This window comes from Myotis nattereri, assembly GCF_964212035.1.
Source record: "Myotis nattereri genome assembly, chromosome: 4".
Taxonomy (NCBI): domain Eukaryota; kingdom Metazoa; phylum Chordata; class Mammalia; order Chiroptera; family Vespertilionidae; genus Myotis; species Myotis nattereri.
Window position 1 is genome coordinate 12,881,677 of NC_138079.1, and position 13,962 is coordinate 12,895,638.

The following is a 13,962-nucleotide window of genomic DNA, read 5'->3' on the forward strand; positions in this document are numbered from 1 at the left end:
TCAAACCTGCAACCTAGGTATATGCCCTGACCGGGAATCGAACCCTTGACCTTTTATTTATTTATTTAATTTAATTTTTTTTGAACCCTTGACCTTTTAGCGTACGGGATGATGTTCCAGCTGAACCACACTGGCCAGGGCTGCTCCACATAATTATTTTTTTTACAATTTGAGTTTTTCAGTTTCAAGGACAAATAATAATTTTAACAGTTATAGCTACAGTAGAAGCAGCTGACATGTATATATACATATGTGCTGTTTTAAAACATACCTGTCTTAAAAAGAACTGTTTTGTAATGGTGGGACAGCTTGTTAAATAGGCTGTTGTGCATTGTGCGATATATATGATTATGTTCGCATGCTGAAAGTTCATTTAAATGTTTTTTGCAATATAGACATTTGAATTCAAATTTATTTTTAAAATATTTCTTGTGATTATTAGTGTCTGAACGCTAAAAAACGTCTTCACTATAGTTGTTTTACTGTATCTTAATTTGATATTAACACATTGTTTGCGGGTAGTTTTTATCGTGCGCTAACAGGTGGCGCGGGCCATTTTTGCTAATTTTTTGCGCAAATGGCAACGTTCAGTAAAATTACGATAACTTTAGTTTACGTATTTATACGTTACCCGCATTCTACCGCTAGTCTATAAAAAACGTATTAATACGTGTCCCGCGCTCTACTAAACTGGTAGAATGTATAAATATGTAAAACGTGTAAACACGTTTCCCACATACAATGTGTTAAACATTGTAATTGAATTTTCTTGGGAAAGACATATTAGATGTGTTTTACTTATTACTGATGTCAGAATTAGAAATGTTATATATTATTAACTATATCAAAATCATTAGAGTATTAAGCCTGCAAAAAATTATACTTATATGTGCTAAATCTTCTTTTGTGCCAAGCTGCCCTTAGTAATGATTTTTGAGGAGCTGATTTTCACCCAGAAAATTATGAGTTTTCTGGCTGTTTTTTCCTGATATTTTAGTATAAGATGGACTATTGTTATCTTGAGTTTCTTTGGTTTCCTTAGGTGTTCTTCGGAGTAATTCCATATAATTTTTTTTTTTTTTTAACTAGGGACAACTTATTGGCGGATTGTTTACAGGGTTGTTTTGTGGTGACGTGCACATTGTGTGCGTTCATCAGCCTGGTGTGGTTGCGAGAGCAGATTGTCCACGGGGGAGCGCCGATTTGGCTGGATCATGCTGTTCCACCCTTCAATGCTGCTGGACACCACCAAAATGAGGTAACTCCCCACTTCCTCCAATTCTTTTTATTGGGACAGGACATGAGAGTTGTCATCACCCTCTAAGACCCAACCTCATTGACTCCCATGTCCCTCACTGCAAAGCAGAGTAGTGAAAAGGGGTGGGAGAAGATTAAGGGAGATGTGAAAAAAATCAAAAGAATGCTGCTGTGACTTGGCCTCAATTTTCTAGCAAGATTGGGAGCAATATTGGGGGCATACTAAAGTGCTCTTTCATTGCTTTTGCTTGGGTCCCCTGCATAATGCTGGAAGTTAAGGTACAGACTTCTTGTACATGCTTCTGACATGCTGGGTAACATTAAGGAAGTGACTTACCTTCTTTGCTCATCAGTTTCTTTGTATGCAAAATGCCTCCTCTTTGCTGCTGCTAGCAGGAACGTTACCAAAAGTAGAAACGTTGGACCACTATAACAATGGTGTGCCATTTTACTTTTTGTTAATCAGAGGATACATGCTTAGATGTAAGAGCATTTGCTAGAATTATTAAGAAGAGAGGACATAAATTATTTTTAGTATTTTGCCTGCTGAGAAATTATGGGGCTGAAAATGTAAAAAATATTAGCTACTTACATATGAAAACAATTCACACTTCATAAAATTTTGTTATGAAAAAATTGAGTGTAAGATACTCAAAGTGTAAATTAATAACTTAATTTTTCATGTAATGACCTACTTTTGTCAGTTTGCAGATTGATTTAATCAAAGTTGCCACATATTTTTCACTGCAGAATTGAGTGCAATTTCTCCCTTGAAAACCACACATAAAAAAAAATGGGACTATAAAGAAACAACACTGTTCTTACCTACCTTTAATACTTTTATCATTATACCTTATATTTTGAAGCATTTGAAGCTTTTAATAGGGTTCTTTTTTTAAAAACTTTTTTATCCTCACAGGATATATTTTTCCATTGATTTTTATTTATTTATTTATTTTTATTTTTTTTAAGATATCAAAGGATGAATATGTTTAATTTATTATATATACACATATGTGTGTGTACTGGGGTCCAACCCCAGCAGGTCCAGGGGTCCCCAGAGGTGTGGATGGAGTTGGCGAAGAAGGAATGACACGGAGACAGCGTTCAGTTGATCAGCAGCCTAGCCAGGATCTCTAGCCAGGATCTCCAGCCAAGTTCTGGTTAGGTTCTCCAGCCAGGTTCTGTGGCTCAGTTCTTCAGCCAGGTTCTGTGTAGGATCTCCAGCCAAGTTCTGTCTAGGTTCTCCAGCCAGGTTCTGTAGCCATGTTCTCTCGCTAGGTTCTCCAGCCAGGTTCTCCAGGTTCTCCAGCCAGGTTTGGTTGCCATGTTCTGTCTAGGTTCTCCAGCCAATTTCTGTAGCCAGGTTTTGTCCAGGATCTTTTGCCATGTTCTCTCGCTAGGTTCTGTCTCTAGGTTCTGTCTCCATTGACTTTTAGAGAGAGTGGAAGGAAATGAAGAGGGAGAGGATGAAAGGTGGGGGGGGGGGGAGAGAGAGAGAGAGAAAGAAAGAAACATTGATTGGTTGCCTCCCACATGTAGGAACCTGCAACTGAGGTACATGCCCTTACCCTTGACCGAATCAAACCAGCGAACCTTCCTTCCCAGGGCTGATGCTCTAACCACTGACCAAGTCGGCCGGGGCTAATGTAGTTCTCTTTTAGTCTTTATTAACCCCAAGGGAGTTGAGTGTTTTAATTAACTGCAGTTATGTCTTTGATTGGTAGGTTGTTGCACTCAGGAAGAGCCAGAGAAAGATGCATGTGGGGACTGATAAAATATATATGGACAGGCTTACCTACAGGGCAGAAATTAGCTATGTTTTCCTTAAGTGTTTAACTGATAACTGAGAATTAAGTTTTATATCTGTATGTGTATAAACAAATAAATAGATGCATAAATAAATATATTTTTATTCCTGAGGGGTCATTAAAGACTGGAGTCATGTCTTTTAAAGTAGGATTATGTATGGAATGATGTATTCAAGATAGCCATATTGTTAACCCATCCTATCTAATAAAAGACAAAAAGGGTAGCCGAAACCGGTTTGGCTCAGTGGATAGAGCGTCGGTCTGTGGACTGAGAGGTCCCAGTTTCGATTCCGGTCAGGGGCATGTACCTGGGTTGCGGGCACATCCCCATTGGGAGATGTGCAGGAGGCAGCTGATCGATGTTTCTCTCTCATCGATGTTTCTGACTCTCTATCTCTTTCCCTTCCTCTCTGTAAAAAATCAATAAAAAATATATTTAAAAAAAAAAAAGACAAAAAGGGTATTTGACCGTACCTTTGTACGCTTCCCATTGGCTAATCAGGGTGATATGCAAATTAACGGCCAACAAAGATGGTGGTTAATTTGCATAAGTAGGCACAAGCGGTGGAGCAAAGCCAGATGTTCTGGAAGCCAGCCGGGTAGTGAGGCCTCACAGCCGCAGGATCAGCGGAGCCACGAGGCCTCACGCCCATGCCCCCGGGATCAGTGGAGCCGTGAGGCCTCACACCCCGGGATCAGCGGAGCTGCGAGGCCTCACGGCTGGGGTGGGGGCTCTGGCCGGAGCCCAGCCAGAGGGAAGGCCTGGGTCCCGGGTGCCAGAGGAAAACTGGTACCAGCAGACAATGGAAGAGAAGGCCTATTGCACGAATCTCTTCGTGCAACAGGCCTCTAGTTATCTGTAATGCTTTATGAAATGATAATCCTTAAATTATACTGAATGAATATATACACTGTGAAGTGAATTTATGTCCTTATATACCAAATTGATCCAAATAAGATACATTTGACTTTGAGGGGTGCGTTTTGGAATTTCAATACTTTTGAGCCTCTTGGTTATTTATTTATTTATTTTAGAAGAAAGAGCTTGATTTGGAAATAGAGCAAAACTGAGGTAAATTAGCTAAATGTCTGCGCTCTTCTGTCATTTTAGGCTCCAGCGGGAGGAAATGGGGCTGAAAATGTTGCTCCTGACCAGCCTGCCAACCCACCAGCCGAGAACGCAGTGGTGGGGGAAAACCCGGATGCCCAGGATGATCAGGCGGAAGAAGAGGAGGAGGAGAACGAGGAGGAAGATGAGGCAGGCGGGGAAGATGCAGCGGATGCCAACAATGGGGCCCAGGGTAATGGCTGCTCATTTGTCCTTATCACCTCTTCTCCACCATGAGTCCATTCCCAACTTGCCTTGGGGGAGGACTAGTGTTTTCAAAATTTAGTGGGTTTAAAATTATATTTTTAACCTGTTTTTACTTTATTTTGGCAAACTTGCATGTATGGATATACATATGCATACATTTTTTTCTGTGAAACGGCACATTTTGTGTTTTAAAATCCTACTTTACGCAGGACTTTAGTAGGATGGATAGGAAGAAATTATTTGTAAGTTGGTGTAGATCCTAGTTTGTTTTTTTTTAAAGGAATTTGATAAAGATTTATCTTTTTTTTTTTTTTTTGGCCATTCTTTTGAACCAGTACTTTTAATATCAAAGAAAAATTCTTGCAGTGTGCACTGTAGACCAGATGCAATCCAGAGAAACCAGTTTCTGTTTTTAAAAAATTTTTATTTATTGATTTTAGAGAGAGGGAGAGCAAAGAAGGGAGATAGAGGGAGAGGAGGGAGGGAGGGAGGGAGGGAGAGAGAGAGGAGAGAGAGAGAGAGAGAGAGAGAGAAACATCGATTTGTTCTACTTATTTATGCTTTTGTTGATTGCTTCTTGTATTTGCCCTGACTGGGAATCAAACCCACAACCTTGGTTTATCGGGACAATGATCTAACCCAGGGGTCCTCAGACTTTTTAAACAGGGGGCCAGTTCACTGTCCCTCAGACCGTTGTAGGGCCAGACTATAGTTTAAAAAAAACTATGAACAAATTCCTATGCACACTGCACATATCTTATTTTGAAGTAAAAAAACAAAACGGGAACAAATACAATATTTGTACTTGCATGTGGCCTGCGGGCCGTAGTTTGAGGATCCCTGATCTAACCAACTTGAGCTACCCAGCCAGGGCTCCATTTCTCCTTTTCTAGCATGTAACTTTGCAATGTAAAAGAAGATCCGAGACTGAGCCTTCCAAGTCAGCTGTCAGTAGCTCAGCGCCTCCCTTTCTTTCTTCCCACCCAGAGTTTTCTTGTCAGGTGCTGCACTGCCTCTGGGTCCATTTGACATCGTTAATATTTGAGTGTCTCCTGTGTGCCAGGCACTCAAAACATCAGGGCTCTGCCTTCATGGAGTTTCTGGTCTAGTGAAGAATACCCAAGTGAGCAACTTTATTACACATTGTGATAAACATTGTGTAGGTTGTTCTGAGGATGCTTTTGGAGAGAGACTTATTTAAACAAGATGCCCCCGTAGCTCAGAGTAAGGGCTATTTGAGCTACTATCTGAAGGATGAGAAGCGAGTTGTGTAATGGGGCCTTTGCCAGGGAGAGGCGAGTATCTGTTCAAAGACTCTGAGGATGCAGTCTACTGCTTCCCTAGTGCTGGCCACCATTTCTGTCTCAGTCTAATGCAATAGCTCCTAACTGGTCTTCCTTCTTGCTCCATTCTTGCTCCACGTAGTATTTGGGTTGCTCTCCGGCCTTTAAAAATCTTTCAGTGGTTTTTCCATGATACTGAAGAACAAAATAAAATCTAGGCTTCACATTTCTTTTGTATGATCTGATCCCTCTCTGCCTTTCATACTGTATCTTCCACTGCTTCCTCATCCAGAGAATTATAGTCGTCTGGCTTTCTTACTCTCCTCACTTCCACTGGAGTTATTCCTGCTTCAGAACTGTTGAATTCCTTTCTATCACATAACCCTTTTTCTTTCCTTCCTAGTACTTTCCACATACTAGCACCACCTTATTTATTTTATGTTGTATTTATGTATATGGGTTCTTATTTATTGCCTAATAAGTAAATACTCATTGGAAACATTTTAAATGTGGTTTAGCTTCTCAACAATAGTTTACAAAACACCAAATTAAAAGGGCGCATTTTATTATTTATAGTTCAAGTTACGTCAGTAATCTTTGAACTGCAATTTTATTTCTAGATGACATGAACTGGAATGCTTTAGAATGGGACAGAGCTGCAGAAGAGCTTACATGGGAAAGAGTGAGTAAGACTTCTATCAAACATCAGTGTTTTAATTCTGTAGTTATGTTTGATTTAAAACTTTAATAGATCTTTAATTTCTAGAGAAAATTAAGTGATGTTTTGTTTGTACTGAAAATGATAACTTTTTCTGTCTTATGGTTTTTAAAACAAACCTTGCTCTACTTAGGGAATGTTTAGTCTGAAATTGTGGACTTTCAAAAAATGAAGTAACAATTTAAAATTTAAGTATTATTCTGATGCTTCAGTTGACAATATAGTTGTATCATGAAGTCTTGACTGACTCCATAGCTAATGTAAGGATGAACCCAAGATGGATTTTTTTTTTACTTCAAAACCATGATTTGGAATAAAAGGAAACCCAAAATACAAAACTCCCATACACAGGAGTTTTTTATTCTCTGAAAATGATACGCTATATCGGAAAGTAGTGGGTATCGATTATGTTTAAAGATATTGAAAGGGCCCTAGCTGGTTTGGTTCAGTGGATAGAGTGTCGGCCTGTGGACTGTAGGGTCTCGGGTTCGATTTCAGTCAAGGGCACATGCCTGGGTTGTGGGCTTGATCTCCAGTAGGGGACATGTGGGAGGCAGTCGATCAATGACTCTATCTCATCATTGATGTTTCTAGCTCTCTTCCCCTCTCCCTTCCTCTCTAAAATCAGTAAAAAAAAAAATGTTTTTTAAAAAAATAAAGATATTGAAAGGAAAATGAGCCTTTTTAATAAATAGAATTAAAAAAAACTTTTTTATCTTGAATTAATGCCTATTATTATTCATTTTAGATGCTAGGACTTGATGGATCACTAGTTTTTCTAGTAAGTAAAGCTAACATTTTTTTTTTCAAACAAAAGTATCTTTATTCATAACTCTAACATTTTTTAAATAATAGAATTGTGACTTAATTATTTGTCTCAGTGATTCAGTTGAGGTAGTAATACTGAGGGATGCACCTGGTGGTAATTCACAGATTAGAGAGAATATGATGTTACCAAGCTTCTATTCAGAGTTTGATCCAATCAGTGTAGAACAGCGGTCTCAACCTGTGGGTCGTGACCCCTTTGGAGGTCAAACGACCCTTTCACAGGGGTTGCCTAAGACCATCGGAAAACACATATATAATTACGTACTGTTTTTGTGATTAATCACTATGCTTTAATTATGTTCAATTTGTAACAATGAAAATACATCCTGCATATCAGATATTTACATTATGATTCATAATAGTAGCAAAATTACAGTTATGAAGTAGCAATGAAAATAATTTTATGGTTGGGGGTCACCACAACATGAGGAACTGTATTAAAGGGTCACGGCATTAGGAAGGTTGAGAACCACTGGTATTGAAGGTATTATTTGACTACATACTCATTTACCTCTCTTACCTCATCAGTCCCTCACAGATGAGTCCCAGAAATTAGGCAGTGTTGTTGACAAAAGTGCATTCTAATTATTGGAAAAAATAATTTATAGGATAACTTCAGTCATGGAAAGATATTTTTAGTATCTACCATGTGCCATCCATTGTAATAGTTACTGTGAGGTTCAGAGATGAATGAAATAGGACCCCTCTTCTCAAAGATGTTTTATAGTTAGTAGAAATTAACATGTGAATAAGAAACTTTAGAGGTACTACATGGTTAAGACTCAGTTACAGAAGGTGTTTATCAGAGGTACAGAAGAGGCCTTGGTTAGGTGTTTCTTACTGGAGTTTGTCAGCAGGGAATTTTTAAATAAGATAATTTAGAGGTTTAGGCACAGAAGATATAGGGAATAAGGACAGTTTGGGAGCCCTAAAAGCAGAAAAGCTGAAAAAATTCAAGTGATATAAGCTGACATGGTGAATAGGAATGTAGTAGTCATCTCTTAGACAAATTAATCACCCTTTATGCCCCTTGGATTGTAGCAGATTGGGATATTCTTTCCTGATGGGAATGTCTTTCTAAGAAAAAAATTTGAAAGTGTATGCCCTGTTTGGAAGGATCATTTAACTTGATGGGGGAGGAGGTGGTGGGCCTAGACAAATAAGCTTGGTCTTTCTAGTGTCAGCAAGGAGTGTAACGAAAGTAGAGGTGTCTGGCTGGAGATGATAGCAGTCATCTTGGAGGTGATAATACATAACTGTGGAAGTAGATCATTGGCCAAGTGAGAATGAGTATACTGAGGCATGAGCAAAGAAAGACAGGACACCATAGGGAGAAAAGGAACCAGAGAAGATAAAATGACCTTACAGAAGTCTTGAGAACAAAATGGACAGTGAAAGAAGCACTGTATTTTTCCATTAATATGTTGTTGGGAATTAATGTGGTTTTCTAATTTTTCCCCATTTGGAATTTTTCAGTGTCATTTGATTTAATGCAGCCTGGAAGTTATTTATGAGAATCTGTGTAGTTTGTAGTGAATTATTAATTTCTGAAGAGGAAATGTTTATAGAGTAACTTCTTTGATTTTTTTCCTACATGTAATATAATGAACTTGAGTTTTATTAGATTTATGAGCTATCTAATGAAAAACTTAAAGTTGTACATAATTTTTAGAATGAACTCTCAACTATAGAGGGAACATTTCAGTCTTATAATTGAATAAGTGGAGTAGTCTTTATATGTCAAGTAGGAATTGAATATGTTTTATTAATGTTCTTTTCCTTTAGGAACATGTCTTCTGGGTGGTGTCTTTAAACACACTGTTCATTCTTGTTTTTGGTAAGTGATGTTTATGCTTTTGTTTATTGTATTATGGTAGTTTAGTTTTCTAGGAGCCTTCTTATTTAGGTTTTTGTTTTATTTTTAAACAGGAATATATAAAATAGTTTTATTTTTATTTTTATTTATTTATTTTTTAAAATCTTTATTGTTCAGATTATTACATTTGTTCCTCTTTTTTCCCCCCCATAACTCCCCTCCTCCCAATTCCCACCCCACCCTCCGCCCTCACTCCCCACCCACTGTCCTCATCCATAGGTGCACGATTTTTGTCCAGTCTCTTCCCACATCCCCCACACTCCCTTCCCCCCCAAGAATAGTCAGTCCATTCCCTTTCTGTGTCCCTGATTCTATTATAATCACCAGTTCATTCTGTTCATCAGATTATTTATTCACTTGATTCTTAGATTCACTTGTTGATAGATGCGTATTTGTTGTTCATAATTTGTATCTTTACCTTTTTCTTCTTCTTCCTCTTCTTAAAGGATACCTTTCAGCATTTCATATAATACTGGTTTGGTGGTGATGAACTCCTTTAGCTTTTCCTTATCTGTGAAGGTCTTTATCTGACCTTCAATTCTGAATGATAGCTTTACTGGATAAAGTAATCTTGGTTGTAGGTTCTTGGTATTCATCACTTTGAATATTTCTTGCCACTCCCTTCTGGCCTGCAAAGTTTCTGTTGAGAAATCAGCTGACAGTCGTATGGGTACTCCCTTGTAGGTAACCGAGTTTCTTTCTCTTGCTGCTTTTAAGATTCTCTCTTTGTCTTTTCCTCTTGGCATTTTAATTATGATGTGTCTTGGTGTGGTCCTCTTTGGATTCCTTTTGTTTGGGGTTCTCTGCGCTTCCTGGACTTGTAAGTCTATTTCTTTCACCAGGTAGGGGACGTTTTCTGTCATTATTTCTTCAAATAGGTTTTCAATATCTTGGTCTCTCTCATCTTCTGGCACCCCTATAATTCGGATGTTGGTACGCTTGAAGCTGTCCCAGAGTCTCCTTACACTATCTTCGTATTTTTGGGTTCTTTTTTCATTTTGCTTTTCCGGTTGGGTGTTTTTTGCTTCTTCCCATTTCAGATCTTTGACTTGATTCTTGTGCTCCTCTGGTCTGCTTTTGGGAGTCTGTATAATATTCTTTATTTCAGTCAGTGTATGCTTAATTTCTAGTTGGTCCTTTATCACAACATCGAGGGTCTCATTAGATTTCTTGAGGCTCTCACCATATTTATCGGCGGTCTCACCAGTCTTTTCGAGGGCCTTACTAAATTTATCGGCTTCTCGACAGTTCTTGAGAGACCTTAAAAGTGTGGTTTTGAACTCTATATCCGCATTTTGCTTTCCTCCATTTCTGTCATTTGTGTCCTGTTTCTTTGTCTCCGCATTTTTTATGCTTTCTTGGTGCACCCCCTAGTGGTCTTTGTACGCAGTCTTGTAGTTAAGCCTTGATTGTTGTAGGTAACACTGGGGGAGATTTGACCTCCAGGCCAACTGACTGTGAGAATCAGCTGTGTCTGCAGTGGGAGAACTTCTGTCCTCTAGGGAGGTGCTAATCTAGCCTTTGCCTGAGGCTATCCAGCAAATGCCTCAAGGCTTGGGCAGGGCGGCTCCCAGGGGATCAACAGGGTGGGCCGAGTGAGCAGTTATGGCTGCTCTCAGTCCTGTCCCCAGAGGCTCTGCCTCTCAGTGTCCCAGCAACCGCTGCAAGTAAGAGAAAGCTGCCCTCGAGTTCCAACCGATGCCAGACAGTCCCGCTTCTCCTGTTTGAGTCTGGGTCCCCAGAGACTCGCCCGGAACTGGAGTCTGAGACTCCCTCCTGATTGAAACAGACAACCGGGCCCTCAGCCGCCAGCCTGCTCCGCACGCATCTCCGCACCTTTGCATTTTACTTCCGCACCGCACCTCCTCTGAGTCTTGGTATGCTTTTCTCTTTCCTTCTAGTTGTAGAATTTCCCCTCAGCCAGCCTTCCTGTGGTTCTGGGTGATGTCCGTTCCGTCTTTTAGTTGTATTTTTGAAGTGGTTGTGCGAGGCAGCAATCTCTGGTGTTTACCTATGCCGCCATCTTGGTTTCCCCAGGAATATATAAAATAGTTTTAGATAGTAATCTGTATAGGAATCCTGTAAAGATACCTTCTTTCCTAAGCAATAGTGACTTCAATAACCTGTAGTTGCCTGCTATCTCTGCTTCAGTTGGGCATTTCTGTCTCTTTGTAGAAGTTAATTTTACTAGTAGACTGACTTGAGAATATACAATATTCTACCTCTGGAATTAACTTTTTGCTAATTATTTGTGTGCGCTTCCCTATGGCAGAAGATCTTTTTGCCATCTGTCAAGGCTTTATCAGAGACCCTGCTTCGGAGTTGTCACCGGAGATGGATGTAGGCTTGAGGGAAGACAGTGACCCTTCCCCAAATGTGAATTCCCCTTAGAACCAGATTCTGGTAAATGCAAAATCACTTTCAAGACACTATCACAACTATAGCTGTGAGGGTTCTGTGGCAACACAAACGAATCCCTCCCATTGGGTGTAATTAGAGAAAGGAAGGCAGGGCTGAGGAAGTGCAGTTGATAGGTTTTTCTGCTTTGGGAAAGATAAGGTAAATTGAATCAAGTAAACCAAGACCTTAGAATTCAATTCCTGCATATCTCAAAAGAGAGAAAGTAGAGTTTGATAAAATCAGTTTATTGCTGGGCTGGGCTATGATTTGTGTCTTGTAGAGAGACCTTAGAGCAGCGGTTGCCAACTGGTGGTCTTTGGGCCACTGGTGGTCCGTGAGGTCTGAAAGGTTGGCAACCGCTCCCTTAGAGTACAGATCTCTCCATAGGGGTGATCTTTGAGAAATTCCTTCCTTTAATGCATGTGAGTTACCCTTTAGTTCTACTGAGGAGGGAAGGTTACATTGAATTCCAAGTTATTTCCTTTGTGTTGTGGACCACCTTGTGACCTAGAAGGCAGTTCTCTTCAATAGGAAAGAAGCCATGTGGTCAAAAAGACACTGAACATGGCCCTGGCCAATGTGGCTCAGTTGGTTGGATGTCATCTTGTGTATTAAAAGGTCACCGGTTTGATTCCTGGTCAGGGCACATGCCCAGGTTGTGGGCCTGATCCCCAGTAGGGGGCATGCAGGAGGCAGCTGATCAGTGATCGATGTTTGGCTCTCACATTGATGTTTCTCTCCTTCTATTTTTTTCTCTTTAAAAAAATCAATAAAAAAGACACTGAATATGTAAATTGAGGATGAGACAAAATTAATTTCTGAGTATTAGCAAAAAGAAATAAAATTATTGGTAACTTTTTGAAATAAATATCTTGATTAAAAAGATGGCACAAATTAACAGGAAGCTCATTTTTTGTTGTTTCCCCTTGCATATGAGGGTAAAAAATATGTCTGCAGATTATTCTGCATTATTTTTTTTATATGTAAAATTATATTCACTTTTTGGGTATAATGAACTCATGGATTTGTATATATTCAGTGTGCTTCCACCAGAATGTGAAACTGTTTTGATCTTGACCAAGTTCTTTTTTAAAAAAAAACTATTTTTTAATTTTCTTTATAGATTAAGGTATTACATATGTGTCCTTATCCCCCCCTTGCCCCATCCCACCTCTGCTCATGCCCTCACTCCCCTGGTGTCTGTGTCCATTGGTTATGCTTATATGCATGCATACAAGTCCTTTGGTTGATTTCCCCCCCTTACCCCCACCCTCCCCTACCTTCCCTCTTGAGGTTTGATGGTCTGATCGATGCTTCTCTGTCTCTGGATCTGTTTTTGTTCATCAATTTATGTTGTCCATTATATTCCACAGATGAGTGAGATCATGTGATATTTATCTTTCTCTGATTGGCTTACTTCACTTAGCATAATGCTCTCCAAGTCCATCATGCTGTTGCAAATGGTAGGAGTTCCTTCCTTTTTATAGCAGTGTGGTATTCCATTGTGTACCACAGTTTTTTAATCCACTCATCTGCTGATGGTCACTTAGGCTGTTTCCAAATCTTAGCTATTGTAAATTGTGCTGCTATGAACATAGGAGTGCATATATCCTTTCTGATTGGTGTTTTTAGTTTCTTGGGATATCAAGTTTTATTTGAGAGAAAATGATCTCTAGAATTTAGTCTTTGCTCTTGTAAGAAAAACTTAATGCTAAGTTAATGTTTGAAGAAACAAGTCATCTTTTAACCTGAATTAGAGAAATAAGAAATCTTATTTATATAAAGGAAATAGCATCTAAGTAAATATTTTTCTAATCCAATCTCCTAAGCTTATATAAGTTCATATGAAAAAAATTTGTCTTAGTACACTTACATAACATACTTAGGATCTCTTGAAATGAAGTAAATTTTCTTCTTTTTAGGAATACACTTTTCCTTTTAGGTGAACACAGTTGTCATTGGGATTAAGCACAAATGTTTTTTTTCCTACTGCAATTTTCCTCTGGCATTTTTTGACTCTTGTCATCATGTAATTTGCAGAAATATAACCTTACAGCACTGCTGTCTTTAGTAGAGTGTAGTGATCCTGAGAAACTGACCTTAATTTCAGGATACCTATCTAGTAGTTGCTTCAGAATAGGATAGAAATTGATTATTACAATTAATGCTCAGGCTAGTATTTACATATACAAATAGAGTTGAAACCTGAAAGTTTGCCTTTGTCAGGGACCTTCTTGAGTCAGAGTTGGGTGTGAGAACAAATTAGAACAAATTCTGCATATGTATTTTTTCTTATCATTTAACAGTTTCATGTGCTTTATAACATATATAATATTAGTAAAATAATGCACATGTCTACTTTGCAAATAAATTCTAAATAGATCTTATACCAGTAAATACATTTCTACCCATAGAATACTTGATCAAAACTGTTTGGTGGCCAGATTCCTATAGATTCACTCTAACTTTTGTGT

At 38.9% G+C, this 13,962-nt stretch overlaps 1 protein-coding gene across 1 annotated transcript in view; it reads left to right on the forward strand.

The window, feature by feature from the left end:
- MARCHF6 (membrane associated ring-CH-type finger 6) overlaps positions 1-13,962 on the forward strand; it is a 71,204-nt gene that overhangs the window by 26,745 nt on the left and 30,497 nt on the right. Inside the window, exons 6-10 of the mRNA XM_081088710.1 lie at positions 1,090-1,258; positions 4,180-4,369; positions 6,287-6,348; positions 7,133-7,165; positions 8,998-9,049. Coding sequence (XP_080944836.1) covers positions 1,090-1,258; positions 4,180-4,369; positions 6,287-6,348; positions 7,133-7,165; positions 8,998-9,049 — 506 coding nt within the window. The remainder of the gene's footprint in view (positions 1-1,089; positions 1,259-4,179; positions 4,370-6,286; positions 6,349-7,132; positions 7,166-8,997; positions 9,050-13,962) is intronic.